Here is an 18,174-nt window from a genome sequence, read left to right on the forward strand (position 1 = left end):
GGTCAGTGAGAGAGGGACATTCTAATGCATGTATGAATTGGCAAGCAAGTCAGTTGTTCAGTCTTTCTGAAATGGCCTTTTGGACAGGTCATATCAGAAAAAACTTGATTAACATTACATATGGACTTCTGGAAAAATATAAAAACAAATACGATCACCCCTCTACAATACCAGTGAAGCAAACTTTTAGATTTAATATTTAGATAAATACTAATGTTTTATTGTGTAAAGAGTTCATTTAGAATCTTTAGATGTTTATTTTTAGCCATTTAAATGTGAAGATTAATTTTAAATTCATTTTTAGAGATTACTCAATATGATAAATGAAGTAAAAGAGGCTTGGTTGTTTTTATTTGCAATAAATACTCATTTGCTCATGGAGCATTGTCATTTTGTGTTTTAAAAAAGATGGGAAGTGAACATATACTGTAAGTCTTTGAACAGTGATGTCATCGCAGGGTCAGATCCAGCTGAAAACAGGTGGGGATGATGCCATGATGAGACAAGGACATCATCATTCAGGAAAGGAGAGCGGTGGTGAACAACCAGATCACCTGATTCTGTGCAGCGTGTCTCTCTGAGTGACCCGAGAGCATGATGCACAACATGTGGTGCGATAGTATGAGTACACACACAAACGGGCCTGGACTACCACCACACAGTTATAGTACATATCCCTGCAGGACTCATCTAAAGAGAGAGACACAAAGAGAGAGAGAGAGATATCTTAAAGGTACAGTTCACCCAAAAATGAAAATGATCATCTCTCGTCATCAAAGTATCCTAACCTATATGTTTGTGTTTGTTTTGTTTTTTTACATTGAGCACCACATAGTTTACACTTTATTTGTGTTTTTTTGTAATTGTGTGGATCTTGATAATTGTAGTCTCCATTAACTTTATTCATTTTATGGAAAAAAGCAGTTTATTATAATTTTGAATTAACTTGCTTTTATATTTTCATAATAAATATATTATATATATATATATATATATATATATATATATATATATATATATATATATATATATATATATATATATATATATATATATGACCCTGGACCACAAAAGTCATAAGTAGCATGGGTATATTTGTTGCAATAGCCAACAATACATTGTATGGGCCAAAATCATAGTTTTTTCTTTTATGCCATAAATCATTAGGATATTAAGTAAAGATCATATTCCATGAAGATATTTTGTAAATTTCCTACCGTAAATATATCAAAACTTCATTTTTGATTAGTAATATAAATGGCTAAGACTTAATTTAGACAACTTTAAAGGCGATTTTCTCAACATTTTGATTTTTTTGCACCCTCAGATTCCAGATTTTCAAATAGTCTTATCTCGGCCAAATATTGTCCTATCATAAACAAACCATACATCACCTTATGATGTAGAAATCTCAATTTTAAAAAACTGACCCTTATGACTAGTTTTGTAGACCAAGGTCACATACAAATTTTTATGTCTGTTTCAGCTTTTAGCAACACTTCAAACATATTTAATGCCTATATTTAATAAACATATTTTTAACATATTTTGGCTATTTGCCAAAACAACATTTCTCATTTTCATTTAAATTTATGGTTTTCATCTGATATTTCAATTTATTTTAATTCAGCTTTATTTCAGTTACTGAAAATGATGTTTATTAGTTTTAGTTAACAAGACTTGATTTGATTTGTAAAAGACTGGCCATAATACAGTAATTCACAGCATTAGAAGAGAGAGAGAATTATTATATATGTAAACAAATGGAAAAAAAAAAAAAACCTGAAATATATACAAATGATTTTGAATTGAGTCAAATCAAGAGCTTGTGAATAAGATTCGGATTGAGAAATCTGTATCGACACCCAGCCCTATTGTGGTATAAAATAAGTAGATGACAGAATGATCATTTTTGAGAAGGGTGTATTGTAAAACAGTAAGAAAATCATACCAATCGGTGGCATGCAGGTGTGTGTGTTACAATTCTCCTTGTTTGCAGGTTCAAGAGCAGGATCACAGTCATGGCTGGTGGTCAGTTCATCTTGCAAACAACGTACCTCTCTCACTCGAAAGCCTCCGTCACAAGAACGAGAACACTGAGGCAGTTAGAAACATTCTTGTTAAATAAGTCAATTAAAATAACTGGATTGAATGCGCTGTGTGTGAGAAAACCTTACTGAGCTCCACTCCGTCATGTACCACTGTGATCCACAACTCTTCAAAAAGCAGGTCTGTGCACTCGGAGGACGGGGCAGATGAGAGCAACGGTCTTCTGAGGTGACTTCTAATTGGCCACTGTTTTGGACAACACAGACCACACCTCGACTCTGGGTACCATTGCCACATTCAGATGAGCACTGTGACACACACATACATATTAAACCTCATGTTGTGACCCACTCATTTTGACCTGAAAAGGATTTTCTTTTTTCCCCAAAATGCTAGTTAATTTGCTAGTTTTAGCCTAATGCTAGTTACTGACTTTGTAACTTCCCCCTCGAAAAATGACATTCTTTTTTGGGATGTTTTTTCCTCGGCTTGTTACACTTGTTGTGTTCTGGGTCAAAAATGGCCAGCCTACAAAAACCAAACCTTAGATTCTTAGATCTGTTCATCGGCTTGTTTTCTTTCAATTAGCACAAGTTTTGTTTTTCTTTTTGGAACTTACTGATCGTAGGCCTTATGCCTCTTTTTCAGTGAACACTCCCCAAATTATCCACAAATAATGCTTTCTTTACTCAAAATCTGAAGTGCATAAGCTCAGATAAATGAGGCCTACGACCACTCAGTTCCAAAAAGAAATACAAAACCTGTACTACTTGAAAGAAAACAGGTTGCTAAAAATATTGAATCTGATGTATGGTGATACTATAACACAACTGAGAGATTTACAAGCAATTTTTAAAAGTCCGGTCATTTCTGACAGGGAGCATCAAACTACAGTAGGTAAAAAAATGCATATGTGTATGTTTGTTCATGTACCTGCCCCCACGATCCTGTGTACCATTCCAGTCGCTGTGTGCAGGGTCCCAGGTCACACGGCATGAGCTCGTCAGGTTTATCCTCATCATCGCAGTTGTCCAAAGGCAATGAGTTGGTCTGACTCATCATACACACCACCGACCGGCTGCGACTTCCTTCCGCACAGTCTGCAGAACACTGCAGAGAGAAATAACCAACAGTTTTATAAGTACTACTGCAAAATACCAAAGAAAAGCGCACAGATTTCTCACCCTGTCACTCCAGAGAGAGTAGAACCAGCTGCTGGCACACACTCCTTTGTCACAATTCTGTAGGTCCTGTGGACGAAGGGCCATATTGCATTCCTCATCGGCAACAATGTCACCCAAGTTATCCACACACACAACTTCTCTTTTACGCTGACCTACTCCACATGGCACCGAGCACTGTTAGAGAGAGAGAGAGAGAGGTTTATCTATAACCAGTGTTTTCTCTGAGCGAGAGAGAGGGAGAGGTTTATCTATAACCAGTGTTTTATCTGGTGAATGAAGCCATAATATATTGTGTCATTTTTGTTTTCAGTAAAGTGTTGTGTTTTCATTTTTTCAATAAAGTGTCTTATGCTGACCTAGTCTGCCTATATTTTATCAAAAAATACAGTAAAACCAATAATCTTGTGAAACATTACAATTTAAAATAACCTTTGGAAGATATTTTCAGCAGCCATTAATCCAATCTTCAGTGCCACATGATCCTTCAGAAATGATTCTAATATACTGATTTGCTGCTCAAGAAACATTTCTTATTACTATCAATTTTAAACAGTTGGGTTGTTTAATATTTTTGTGGAAACTGATACATTTGTATTTTTTGATGAATAGACAGGTCGGGTTTTACTGTCACTTTTGATTAATTTAATACAAACATGAAAAAACTATTAATAATAAAAAAAAAAAACTTACTGACCCCAAAAGTTTGAATGGTAGTGTAAGGAGAGAGTGAGGTAAGATGAGCCACCATCTGTATTTATGAATATTTCGGAAACCGAACAATTCATAAAGTCATAAATATCATACAGTGACCCCAAGAAATATTTCACTTAAGCCATTATTAACTTTATCCAATGAAATTAATACATTTTTGATGAAGCTCACTGTATATAAAAACACCCTTCATGTCTATATTTATATATATAGTATATTGTTAATTTTGTTTGTTTGTTTGTTTTTTATTACTATTTTTCACAGCAGGTAATGTGACATAGGGAAAAAAAAATCACATGTGAATGTTTTCTTCTTATATAGCATTATTTTGTATAATTTGTACTAATTTAATATTTATTACAAACCTGATTCCAAAAAAGTTGGGACACTGTACAAATTGTGAATAAAAACAGAATGCAATGATGTGGAAGTTTTAAAATTTCAATATTTTATTCAGAATACAACATAGATAACATATCAAATGTTTAAACTGAGAAAATGTATGATTTTAAGGGAAAAATAAGTTGATTTTAAATTTCATGGCATCAACACATCTCAAAAAAGTTGGGACAAGGCCATGTTTACCACTGTGTGGCATCCCCTCTTCTTTTTATAACAGTCTGCAAACGTCTGGGGACTGAGGAGACAAGTTGCTCAAGTTTAGGAATAGGAATGTTATCCCATTCTTGTCTAATACATGCTTCTAGTTGCTCAGCTGTCTTAGGTCTTCTTTGTCGCATCTTCCTCTTTATGATGCACCAAATGTTTTCTATGGGTGAAAGATCTGGATTGCAGACTGCCCATTTCAGTACCCGGATCCTTCTTCTACGAAGCCATGATGTTGTAATTGATGCAGTTTGTGGTCTGGCATTGTCATGTTGGAAAATGCAAGGTCTTCCCTGAAAGAGACGACGTCTGGATGGGAGCATATGTTGTTCTAGAACCTGGATATACCTTTCAGCATTGATGGTGCCTTTCCAGATGTGTAAGCTGCACGAAAGAGACCACGTCTAGATGGGAGCATATGTTGTTCTAGAACCTGGATATACCGAGTTCTGATAAACAACTTGGGTTGTCCTTGTCCTCTTTAGGTCCGGATGGACATGGCGTCCCAGTTTTCCAAAAAGAACTTCAAATTTTGATTCATCTGACCACATAACAGTTTTCCACTTTGCCACAGTTCATTTTAAATGATCCTTGGCCCCAGAGAAAATCGCCTGCGCTTCTGGATCATGTTTAGATATGGCTTCTTTTTTGACCTATAGAGTTTTAGCCGGCAACGGCGAATGGCACGGTGTATTGTGTTCACCGTCAATGTTTTCTGGAAGTATTCCTGAGCCCATGTTGTGATTTCCATTACAGTAGCATTCCTGTATGTGATGCAGTGCCGTCTAAGGGCCCGAAGATCACAGGCATCCAGTATGGTTTTCCGGCCTTGACCCTTACGCACAGAGATTGTTCCAGATTCTCTGAATCTTTGGATGATATTACTGTATGCATTGTAGATGATGCTAGCTTCAAACTCTTTGCAATTTTTCTCTGAGAAACTCCTTTCTGATATTGTTCCACTATTTTTTGCCGCAGCATTGGGGGAATTGGTGATCCTCTGCCCATCTTGACTTCTGAGAGACACTTCCACTCTGAGAGGCTCTTTTTTATACCCAATCATGTTGCCAATTGACCTAATAAGTTGGAAATTGGTCCTCCAGCTGTTCCTTATATGTACATTTAACTTTTCCGGCCTCTTATTGCTACCTGTCCCAACTTTTTTGGAATGTGTAGCTCTCATGAAATCCAAAATGAGCCCAATATTTGGCATGACATTTCAAAATGTCTCACTTTCAACATTTGATATGTTATCTATATTCTATTGTGAATAAAATATAAGTTCATGAGATTTGTATATTATTCCATTCCTTTTTTACTCACAATTTGCACAGTGTCCTAACTTTTTTGGAATCATGTACTTATACTATTGTTACAGATGGTTTCTATTTATTTCAGGGGATCAAGATGTCATGAAAAATAATTATGAATATTAATTCCATTTTACCCCAATGTCCCCTACACACTCAGACACATTAACAAACCTCTGTCCACTCTGAGCGGATCTGCCACTCGCTGCAGATCTTGAGCTGGCACACGGTGGTCGTCTCTGGCACTTCTGTGTTATCGCAGAGGCTGGTCGCCACAATGACTGTGCTATTGCCATGGTGTCCTTGCTCCTGCTGGCAAATCACCTGACGATACTGAAACCCTGGACCACAGGTCTTACTGCACTCAGACCACTCCCCAACATCCCAGCTACACACACACACACACACACACACACACACACACACACACTGATTAAAGGACAACTGCTTGGTTTCAGTCGGATGTGCTTCTTATTTGCACCATTTGGAAAAGAACCACATGGACAGTTTTAAATGTTTTAAGATGTGCAGGCATGTACAGTACGTCTGCTTGTCATGTGCTGTGTTCAAATCTGCCCTTACAAAATGTTTACTCAAGTGTTGTATTAGCATACTTGTAAACTAAAAATTAAAAAGAGAGAATACTTTCAATGTATTTTTAATGTAGAGTTATACAGAATTATACTTGTCTTATACAGACAAGTGCACTCTGTAATAACGTCAAGTTTTAAAAGTGCATATAAGGTACTTAAAATTTAACTGTAGTGTTATTTGATATTAAATTTAAAGTTTATCTATTTAAATGCTACTCCATTATTAAAAAATACAAAATGTTTTACATACATGACATAAAAATTTCAATAGAAATGGCATTCAAGTATATTTTAATTTTTCATAAATGCTTATTAGTACATTATTTTGCACTACTGTTTAACTATATTTATTATATTTATAAGAGTTGGCCGGAAAATTTTCACCTAATTGCATTTAAAAGAATTTTTAACAATAATACATTTTCATTTAATTGCAATTACATTGAGTTCACACTTACCATTTTCTTTTAAAGTGTTAGATTTCTGAAATAAGCACCACTTTTAAAAGAATACTTAAGTGTATATCTTTTTCATTAGAGCATATGTTACTCAAGCATTTGCATTACCTTATAAATTACACGTTCAAATTTACAGTAACAAGTCAGTTTTGGGGGTAGAATAGCTAGAGTGAAAAAGGAGTAAAATGTACATGGATGGAATTTGAAGCTGAATTTAATAAAAATAGCTAACTACAAGTATGATGTGAAGTTCACTTGCAGTATCAAAACTATTAAATGTAGTTTATTGATAACACTTTATGTTCACTTGTAGCATATTGTAATTTACAGTATAGTTGCATCATACATCTATATCAACTAAAATGTGGCTGAATTTACAGTAGACCCAAGAAATAGGCTTATTGACAAAAAAAAAACAACAACAACAACAAAAAAAAAACAATACACTTACAAGTATAATACTAGTACATTGACATACTTGACCTTAACTGAAATTAACATACCAATACAATAAAATAAACTTTAAGAAAACTTTTTTCTGTACTCTTGTCTCTTTTTTGTTTTTCTAAGTGCTTTTAGAGTTTAGTGTCTGCTGGAAAAGATTGTGTACGTTTACTCACAAGGCCGGGCAAGGCTGCGATTGACACTCTTCTACCTGAGGGCCAGGATGACTGGTGAAGCTACAGAGGTCCCCTGGTACAGTAGTTTGAGTGGCTCTTTCCACACAGCCAAAGAGAACCTGACGACTGCCTAATACACACACACACACACACACACACACATCAGACAGGAAGACATAACATTGTCATTATGATGTCTTACAAGTACAGTGTCTGCTGCTGGGAGAATACCAATCTGTTTTAGTTTTATTTGCAGACACAAAAGTATGATTACTCTGGATTTGATTTAGAATTTATGCAGTGAGGACATTTTGAAACCTCAGGAATGCATGAATGTTATGTGTCACTATTTTATAAAACAGAACACCATTTATTAGAATATCTGGGATATTCTAGGAATCTTTTAACAGACCGCTTAGTTTACCCAAACCAAATTAAACAGGAAGAAATAACCACAAACACACAGTAATGTAAGATTTGTATAAACAGTGTGTAATGGCTAACAACTGAATTATACCCGTTCCACAGGTGACACTGCAGGGTGATGTTGTAATGGCAAGCCAGCTGTACAGAGGAACTGGTTCAGGGGTTATAGAGTCCGATGGAACTTGGTTGGGATGAGAGCTGCTTAATAAGTTTTCACTGTCACTATTGCCAGGATCAGGAAATATTCCATGACTCTCTACTGTAGGATGAGAAAGACACAGAGAGAGAGAGTTGGGGGATGAGGGGTGTTTGGTCATGTGTTGCATTGTGTTGTAAGAGTTTGTCTGTATATGCCTTTTGAAGGTCATGGGACCGAAAAGTTGCATATGATAAAATCACTTTTTGATACTTTTGCATGTACTGATAGTGTGTGGGATTTATTTGTTTTTGTTGTGATTATTATCAGTGTCGAAAACAGTTTAATAATTTTGTGGAGACAGTGAAACTTTTTCAGAATTCATGGGTGAATAGAAAGTTCATAACAACAGAATAATTAATTTGAAACAGATTTAACAATGCAACAGTGTAATAGCTTTTACTGTCACTTTTGATTCATTAAGTGTCCTTGCTGAATAAAAGTATTCATTTCTCTAAAGAAAAATAAACTCAGAAGTTTTGTACATTTAAAGGGCAACAGTTGCTGCTTCCCACTGATTTCCATAGTATTTGTTTTCTATACCATGGAAGCCAATGGCTACCATCAACTGAACATTCTTCAAAATGCCTTCCTTTTGTGTTCAGCAGAAGAAACTCATACAGGTTTGGAACTTAAGGGTGAGTAAATGTTGACGAAATTACTTACTGAAAATACTTACCCAGAGGTAGTACACTAGAGTAAGAATATGCATCTGAGTGATTGTCAGTAATGGGGTCTTTAGGTAGAATGTATTCATAATACACTGCTGGATTGGGTTGCTGATAAATAACCTGCAAAATATGGAGTGCAAAACTGAAAATCTGAAGTATTCATACAAACTTAATCATAAGCTCATGTCATCATAAAAATACTGTATATACCTCCTAACCACACACACACAACATGTTTTCTGCCAGGATATTATATGTTAAGTTACGGACATTTCATTTAACCCTAAAACACAACATATTGCAATGCTTAATTCAAAATATGGGTGTAGCCACACTAAACCACTTTCTATATCTATCTTTAGTCAGGGCAGTTTTGTGATATCATACAGTAGGAGTGGTCTCTCACAAAGAGATGCAGCTCCTGATTGGTTGGGCCAGGAGCAGTGATGGATTCTCCCGCTCTGCTGCGTATTTCGTTGGGCCTTTTGTAAGTGAGCTGAGTACCCACAGCGTAGAACTGTCCTGGCCTGTCGATCACCCAGTCACCATTTATCACTGATTCACCAGCCGCTGTCCTGAGAGCTGAAGAAACAAAGAGGGGGGAAAAAAGATGATGAATAGAAGGAGGACACCTGGTGGTTCCATACCACATATTAACCCTACTGGAAAACCAGGCCACACCAGCTGCTGTCTGGAACAGTCTAAAGTGGTCTATCAGCTTGGTCCAGCTAGAAACCATGTACAGTAAAACTAGCTACTACTTGTTTCTTTTTTTAAAAATGGAAAAAGATAGGAGGTGCTTAACCTTCAGGATGAAACTATTAAAATATTTTAGGAGCTGTTTTTTCTATTCCATTTTCAACCAAATGGTGATTTCTAATTATTGACAAAATTTCCAATTAGGCACACTACTGATCAAATATTTTTTTTTTTTTTTTTGAAGAAATTAATACTTTTTCTCTGCAAGGATGCATTTAATTTCTGAGACATTTTTAATGTTACAAAATATCTATTTTACATAAATGCAGTTCTTTTCAATTTTATATTCATCAAAAAGTCCTGACAAAAATATACATATCAAGGTTTCCACAAAAATATTAAGCAGCTCTTTTTCACATTATGATAATGATGTTTCTTGAGCCCAAAAATTAGCATATTAAAATTATTTCTGAATAATCATGTGACACTGAAGACTGGAGTAATGGTTATTTTGCATTGTAAAAATATTATTTGTTTAGTATTTTTTGTTTGTTTTGATGAGCATAAAAGACTTTCAAAAACAATCAAAAAACATACCGATCCCAAACTTTTGAAAGGTAGTGTACATTATTTGTTTGATAATTTGAACGGCTGTGGTAAAACAGTAAAATTTGTGTTAAAATTAACAGAACTTAGAGTTCTCGAAACACAAAATGTTTGTTGTCTTGAATGCTTAATGGGACACTAAACTGTACCCTATTTGCGGAACGTGCCATGATAATGATCCTGAGGTAAATTAAAAAGAATTAAAAGATAGCAGGAATTCAGTTTAATTACCCAAGTAATTCCTGGTCTTCTGTGTTTCCTGTATTTTTATTCGCTGAGCTCCAGAGGGGATGTCCAGGATCCTGTGGTAGCCAACAGAGAGCACAGAAAGAAAGAGTGTCCCGCTGAACAGCTCACATGTGCTCCCATCTCCTGCACACACACCACAAACATCCACCTGGAAGCCCTCACAGCCCTGCGGGATAACAACAACACCACACACACACACACACACACACACACACGACTTTACCTCCAGAGCAGATTCAATCCTGAGTAATGACTCTTTCACCACACAGACCAAAACTTGGATTTCATCAGTTCAAATGGGAGACTATCTGGGCAGATGTGTTTGCTTGAGATCTTATTAATATAAAGATTAAAAACAAAACTGAATGACTAAGATGATTCGATTTCAGAAAATTAATCAACATTGGCTGTCTTATCTGGCAAGAGTTAATCAGAAAAAGCAAACACATGTAGCTTTTCAATAGGACACTTTCACTCAAAACACACTCAGCTGTATATATGCCTTTATTTAAAAAAAAAAAATGCTTTCAATCATTTATAATTTAAATTAAAATGAGATTGAAAGCACATTAGTGCATATGCGCTCATTCATATTTCATTAAAATTGGATGTAAATCAGCACTCAGTATATATGCACATGTAAACACTGAAGCCATAAATACAGAAAGAAAGGCCTGAACTGATTGATGAGGAGAGAGATTGTTTGTGTTTGTGTTTGAGATTCACAGATTTGGAAACAGCTATAAATGAAATAATTCATTATAAGCCGTTTCCTAAAGCCCTTCTCATTCACAGCATCATCACTCCCTCTTAGAGTAACACTGTAACACACACACACACACACACACACACACACAGCACTTATAATTAAAAGCATAATCACTCACTCTTAGATTGTCTCTCAGTTTGTCAGACTTACAATAAGAAACAGATTTCGTTTTAAGAATATCAAACTAGACAGACTGGAAAAATTCTGCTTCCTAACACCAACACACACACACACACACACACACACACACGTGTGTACACATAAACGTGTTTGCTTTTCTATCATGGTTGGGACTTTCCAATAACTTCTTTTGTTTTTATTTTGAGTTCATGATGTTTTTTATCCCCTAACCCTCACATAAACCTTTCTGCATTTTTTTACAATGTTATTAATAGGTTATTTAGTATGTTTATTATGCCATTTTCCTCATGGGGACCTTTGGCTGATCCCCACAATGGATGTGATTTCGGGTTTCACTATTCCTATAGGGGCAATTGGCCCTGACAATGTAGGCAAAACCTGACCTCAGAGATCCCACACACATACATCCACAGTGGTTAGTTTTGCAATGGTTTATCCCCCAGCTGATTTTTACAAGAGCCATCAATGTTTCCTGCAGTGTTTACTACACTAGACTCAGAGTGAGTAATCTGCTCACATGACAATCTCACAATTATGACTCAATAGGGTTAGAATTAAAGAAATATTAAGAATTGTAGACATTTTACACTTGGAGTTTTTTTTTTATCCAGTAACTCATAAAAATAGTATTTCCTTTATTATTATTTTTAAATAACATATATAGATTTTTTAATTTTGCCTTTTTCATAAATTCATATGATGGTTGATGGTTGAACATTTTAATTTCTACATGCAGATTTCTACATACTATTATTATTATTTTTTTATTTTTTTTACTTTTTTATGCTCAACCTTCAGAAATTCTTACTGCAGTTTTACAGTACAATATATTTCTTGTTTTATAATGAGTACTCTATACTTTGTCACTGTATTTGCAACCATTTTCAACTTAAAAAAAAACATTTTAAAAAGCCGAAATGTATACTGTCTGGAAATAAACTTTCTGAAAGTATACCTGGACATTTGTATATTTTATACTTTTTATTTTATATTTCATGTCATATATGTATATATATATATATAACTTTATAGGAACTTAATACTACAGATATTAAATACTTTTTATTTTTTACAAGTAGATTGCTTATTTATGTATATTTGTACTAATGTATTCTAATTAAGTAGCACTACAACATGCTATAAAATATTGCTAAAGCATGGTTTGCCTAGAGTCATTTGTATGCATTCTAATTCTGCCAGCTGGTATCGTTTGTCTTTGTCTGTGATTCTTACCTCTCCAGGGCTGCTGCTGGAGCCGTTGTCCCAGGGAACAGGCTCTGTGGGTGGGCACAGGAGGGAGAGCAGGAGGGTCATCTGGAGGAAATGCTGGATGAGTCTCCAGTGATGTCCGCTCCAGGTTGGCAGTTGCATCCCACAAGCCATGAGCAGAATAAGACAGTTAATATGTGTGTAAATATGTGTGTATGTCCAGTCCTAATAAGAAGTACAGCAGTGGTGCCGTCTGTGAATGGAGATGTGTGTTTGTGTGAGAGAATGTTTTAGTGAAAGGGGGTTTCTCTCTTTGGTATTTAAGTGTGTGTGTGTGTGTGTGTGTGTGTCTCTCTCTCTCACCCCCAGACAGCGAGTCATATACACACTGGCACACATCTCCCTCCTCTCCTCTCTCTCTCCTTTTTTCACTTTCTCTTTTCTCTTTCCACTCACCCCATTTTTTGTTCTTTCATAAGCAGCAAGAATTCCTTCCAAGAAATCTCTCTGTGAGAGAAGCTGTAAAATGCTTAGAATTACAATCACTTTCTGATGGACAGACACAGTCTCTCTATCTTTCTTTCTAGCACTCAGAGAGGCTTATTCCGACCTAACCAGAACTAAATCAGAGAATTAGAGCAAAAAAACTTTCTCTCTCTCTAAAACCCACTAGAACAGAAAAACAAATGTAAAACAGGCCCATTCTGTACTGCAGTCCCCAGGCTTCTCTTTGCATACTTGAGTGTGTCTTGTGGTGTGTAATTTTGTAGTAATGAGGGTGTATGTCACTTGTGTCCAGATGGTGTGTGTGTGTTTTTCTATGACCTGCACACCTTCTGGAGGTCACATGATCTTCACCTCGTCAAGCGGTAGAGGAAAGAAGAATATCAAGACATCAGACCTGAAGGAAAAACAGAGCAAACTTTCAGAACTCATGTGTTGAAACATTTGGTCAATTTTGTTCACAGAAAATATTTTCACGGACATAAACTACTGGAGCTCGGACAGACAGCTAAGGAATGTTTCTTGTGGCAGTGGTTTTGTGTGTATCTTTATTCCAGGTCAATAACGCAAGCGTCTTACAGCTTTTCTTCATTGCAAACACATTCAAACCGATACTGTTAGCATACAAACCCAGAGCATCACTCTAGCTCTCCAAACAAAGACACATTCTCCAATACTTTAAACTCTATTCACCTGTTTTCACAAATGTTCCAATTTATTCAATGTTCCTGCAAAAATCCTTACAAAGATGCTCTCATGCTGCACAGATTAACCATGCACTTATTTAGGGAACTCAAGCACTCAATATAATTCACTCAGGATGTTAAAACACACATGAAAAATAGTTCACATAAAAATCTAACTGCAGAATGAATAAGTAGGGACACAGGTGAACCGTGTTTAGAGGTAAAGGTTAGAGACCGAGAAGATGAAGGGACAGTTGTCTCAGATGAAATCTTTGTTTTTTTTCTGATAAAATAACATGAAATCTGGTCCAAATTTGAGCCAATTCACGATTGCAACAAATACACAAACTTAACCTGCATAAACCAGGATGAATGCGAAAGTTTTAAGTCATGTTGATTTTACTTTTTCTCAGTGATTTTCTACAGTTTGGTATATACTTTTAAAAAGAATACAATAGAAATAATATAAACTGAAAGAATATACTTAAGTGTAAACTGAATGCAATGTTTTGGAATACCTAAATGCATGTTCCTTGCAATTGTATGAAAATTTTGTGTATATTAAATGCAAATAGCTAAATGTTAGAGTGTTTTTTTGAACCATTTAAGTAGAACTTAAGTACATGTTTATAATTACTTAAATTGTCTTTTAAATATGGTGTGTATATATATATATATATATATAATATATATATATATATATATATATATATATATATATATATATATATATATATATTTTTTTTTTTTTTTTTTTTTTTTTTTTTTTTTTTCCTTGAAATATTAAGTTTGGAAACAATTGTGAGCCCTATGTTGCTCCAGTAGTGCAAAAAAAAAAAAAAAAAAAAAACGGAATATCCACACCACAACACAATTTTGTTTCCGTTGTGTTGTGCTAATTTTGTTGTGTTGTGGCTTGTTTCCATTGTATTTTGGCTTGTTTCAGTTGTGTTGCAACTTGTTTCTGTTATGCTGTGCAAATTTAGTTGTGTTGTGACTTGTTTCTGTTATGTTGTGCTATTTTAAGTGTGTTTCAGCTTGTGTTATGTACGAGCGGCAACCTCCCGCTCTCTCTCGTGAAGCCAATAAGGAAGTGACTAAAACTGCAATTCATCGACTGGCCGCTTGAGGCTGGCTGCAGAAGGGAGTCAGTCCCATAGACTCCCCATGTTAAAATGCCCAACTTTACAGCAGCAAAAAACATGTTTACAGACTGGTACAAAAAATGATTTTGGTCTATATAGCTAATTTTGCCCTTCAGGACAACTGTGAGGGGGTCTCTTCTCTCTTCGGGTGATTTTTTTTTAACTCATCCGTTTAAATTATATTAAGCCTTAAAGTTCTGCATAATTAAGGGCATGGCCACTTGAGTGACAGGTGGATTGCCGCTGCTGACAATGCCGTCGTGCTAGGTGGGCGTGGTTTCAGCAACCAGCTCCCGCCTTTTTGCCCATTTTCGATTTAAAAACCGCTATTGAGGAGTCTATGGGTGACGTCACGGACACTACGTCCATATTTTTTTACAGTTTACAGTCTATGGTTATGTACTACTGGGCCACCATAGTGAGTGGGTCCAAAATAATAATAATAATAAAAAAAAACGCTAATTGCTTTTTTTGCAGAAACAAATGAACATGTACAGCTATTCACTGTAATTACAACCGTGGATTTAAATGTAGGGGATTCCACATACACAATTATAATCAAGTAGCCAACTTAATTTAGAAAGGCTAGCAATAGCAAATTAGCTTTGAAAGCAAGATCCCCACCTTCCCTGCGTAATCACGCTACAAAGCCACGCCTCCTTCAAAAAAACATGAACACGTTCAGGCAGACCGGAGACTAACCTGCGATACGATGAGAGACGGCGTTAGTGGAGAATTTAATGTAATGCTGTCAGATTACCTCATGTATCATTCACCGCTGAAAAAAAAAACAAAGTACAAAGTGCATAATATAACAATAATAGTGCCCTTCATTCTCGCTGGAACTCGCTGATGTGTCATGTCTGCGGGAATAGGGTGCGCAGACTGAGAGGCATGCAAATATGTATTTGACAGACAGGCACAACAGTCTATTGGAATATTCGGACCGAACATTTTGATTGGATGAACATTTTATGGTCCTACGCCTTCCACTAAAGATATAAATACATATAAATGAATTTAGACCACTTAACTTAGTGATTGCTATCGAGTATGAGGAGACTTTAAACCAGCATAACAAATAATATTTTTGAACCAAATCATCTACTGTACTTTACTATAGTCAACACATCAAAATAAGTGTACGTCTTTAAAGCATGCCAACAATTTAAAATCTACTTTAAAGTAAAACATTCAATTTGACATTAATACAAAGTGCACCTTTAAAAATGTGTTTTAAGAAACATGAAGTGTACTCTAGTTGCCTTTTATTGTATTAATATTCTATTATCTGTGAGTATAGCTGCACATTAAATACAATTAAGTGCACTTCTTTTTTAAGGGAAGGGAAATGTGGATTAATCTCTGTATTTGTTGGGTTTTAAGTTCCCTAGACCATTTTGGGGTCATAACAGTCATCTCAAGCCAAAGTTTGGTTGGGATGGAAGATAATCTGATATTGAGTTACAGTAAGACTTTGAGTCGGTCACAGAAGTTTGAAGTTTGTACAAAAGAAAGTGAATTAGAGTGGATTATATCCTTAGATGTGATTTAAGACCAAACATAATTTGTCTAAAGTGCACATCATCATTGTGAGCATTATTAAGTTAAAAAACTTCACTTACTGGCAGTGAAATTAATTCAGTCCCATTTTTATTAAATCTACGTAGACTGAGTGACCACCACTGACATTGTTTGTTGTGTTCTGCAATGAGAGCACTCTCTGAAAATTAATTTTTGCTTGGAAACTACAGTATGAAGCACTGGTTGAGGAGGAAGAAGGGATATAGCAGGGCTCTGCTCTGATTTACAAGCATAAAATGGATACATTCTTTATCCGCACACTGTCGACTACACACCTGTTGCAGAGTGGTGATTTAGATGACATGTATCCGTTCATGTGTTTGCGTGTGGATAGTGTGGTACATGGTCACTAGTCATATTTGCTCATCCTTCTGGATGGTAAACAGACAGAAATCTATTCCGTGACTGCTTGGAGGAAATATCTGAGTCACGTTAAATGCAAACAAGGCCCTGACAGTCTTCGTAAACAGTTTTTAAGACAGAAACAGATAGCTAGAAACTCGACAGAGACTCATTCAAAAGTATGGGGATTTGGAGAGGAATGTCAGTACTAAGCATACTTAATAACAGCTCTGAGCCCTGCATTCTGCATGCCCACTGTGGATTAGTATGGACAGTAAATAACATAATAGCGGTGAATGTCTCTCAAGTGTACTAAATCAAACAACCCAAAATCTTTTTTTTTTATAAAGTACTAAAGGTGGAATGACACTGGTGAGAGGATGCAATTGCAAAATACAAATACAGCATTGTCAATAGAGACATTAGCAGTGGGACACAAGAGTTCATAAAAATTAATTTTCATAACTTTTTAGGCGGATTAAAATGAACTAGAGTACAAATTAGTTGTGCAAATATCTTCAATAAGACCAGGAACAGACAGACGAGACTGATGTTATCACACTAGCTTGAGGGCAAGTTTACTCTACACAAGCACTAATATCAAACTGATGAAATACTTGAGAGAGGAGCATAAATAGAAAAAAAATGTAAAAAATGCTGTATAGCACTGTTAAACTTTCCATGATATATCCAGGCCTGGAAATCAAAATTGAAATATGTTATTTTCAGGTTTTCCATGGCCGTGGGAACCCTGTAACTCCTGTCTCTCTCCCACTGTACAAATATTCATACTTCCCTATGCAAAATGCAGTGTCAAATAGAAGGATGTTGGAATATACAGTATTTGTGATACAGTAGGAAAAAAATATCTGGAAAACGAGATTTGTAAAGGAAGTGATCACCTAAAAAAAAAAATTGATGAAGATATACACACCCTTTGACCATCCAAGATGTACAGTAGATGAGTTTGTTTCTTCATCTGAACATATTTCTGAGAAATTTAGCATTACATCACTTACTCACCGATGGTTCCTCTACAGTGAATGGGTGCCGTCAGAATGAGAGTTCAAACAGCTGATAAGAACATCACAGTAATCCACATGACTCCAGTCCATCAATTAACGTCTTGCAAAGCAAAAAGCTGCAATTTTTCTAATAAACAAATTCATCATTAAGAAAATTTTAACTTCAAACTTGTGTGAGCTCTCATTTGCACCCCTTCACTGCATAGGATCCTTTGGTGAAGTGATGTAATACATTTTATCTGTTCCGATGAACAAACAAACAAAATCTACATCTTGGACCGCATGAGGCTAAGTACATTTTCAGTACATTTTCATTTTTGAGTGAAATTTTCCTTTAAATGGAAAAGTTTTTTTTAGCCATAGCAGCAAAACGGCAAAGAACTGCAAGTTC

General features: G+C 35.6%; 1 protein-coding gene across 1 annotated transcript; it reads right to left on the reverse strand.

The window, feature by feature from the left end:
• Position 1: 1 nt before the first annotated feature.
• LOC109091470 (thrombospondin type-1 domain-containing protein 4-like) lies at positions 2-15,676 on the reverse strand. Its single transcript, XM_042716157.1, has 13 exons — positions 15,535-15,676; positions 12,522-13,398; positions 10,361-10,544; positions 9,231-9,406; positions 8,833-8,944; positions 8,049-8,216; positions 7,532-7,661; positions 6,035-6,248; positions 3,234-3,407; positions 2,983-3,159; positions 2,178-2,357; positions 1,952-2,096; positions 2-690 (listed from the first exon to the last, which is right to left on the reverse strand). Exons 2-13 carry the CDS (start codon positions 12,669-12,671, stop codon positions 551-553), a joined length of 1,950 nt encoding a protein of 649 aa, XP_042572091.1. The 5' UTR covers positions 12,672-13,398; positions 15,535-15,676; the 3' UTR covers positions 2-550.
• Between the last annotated feature and the right edge of the window lie 2,498 nt (positions 15,677-18,174).

Source organism: Cyprinus carpio, chromosome B1, assembly GCF_018340385.1.
Source record: "Cyprinus carpio isolate SPL01 chromosome B1, ASM1834038v1, whole genome shotgun sequence".
NCBI lineage: Eukaryota > Metazoa > Chordata > Actinopteri > Cypriniformes > Cyprinidae > Cyprinus > Cyprinus carpio.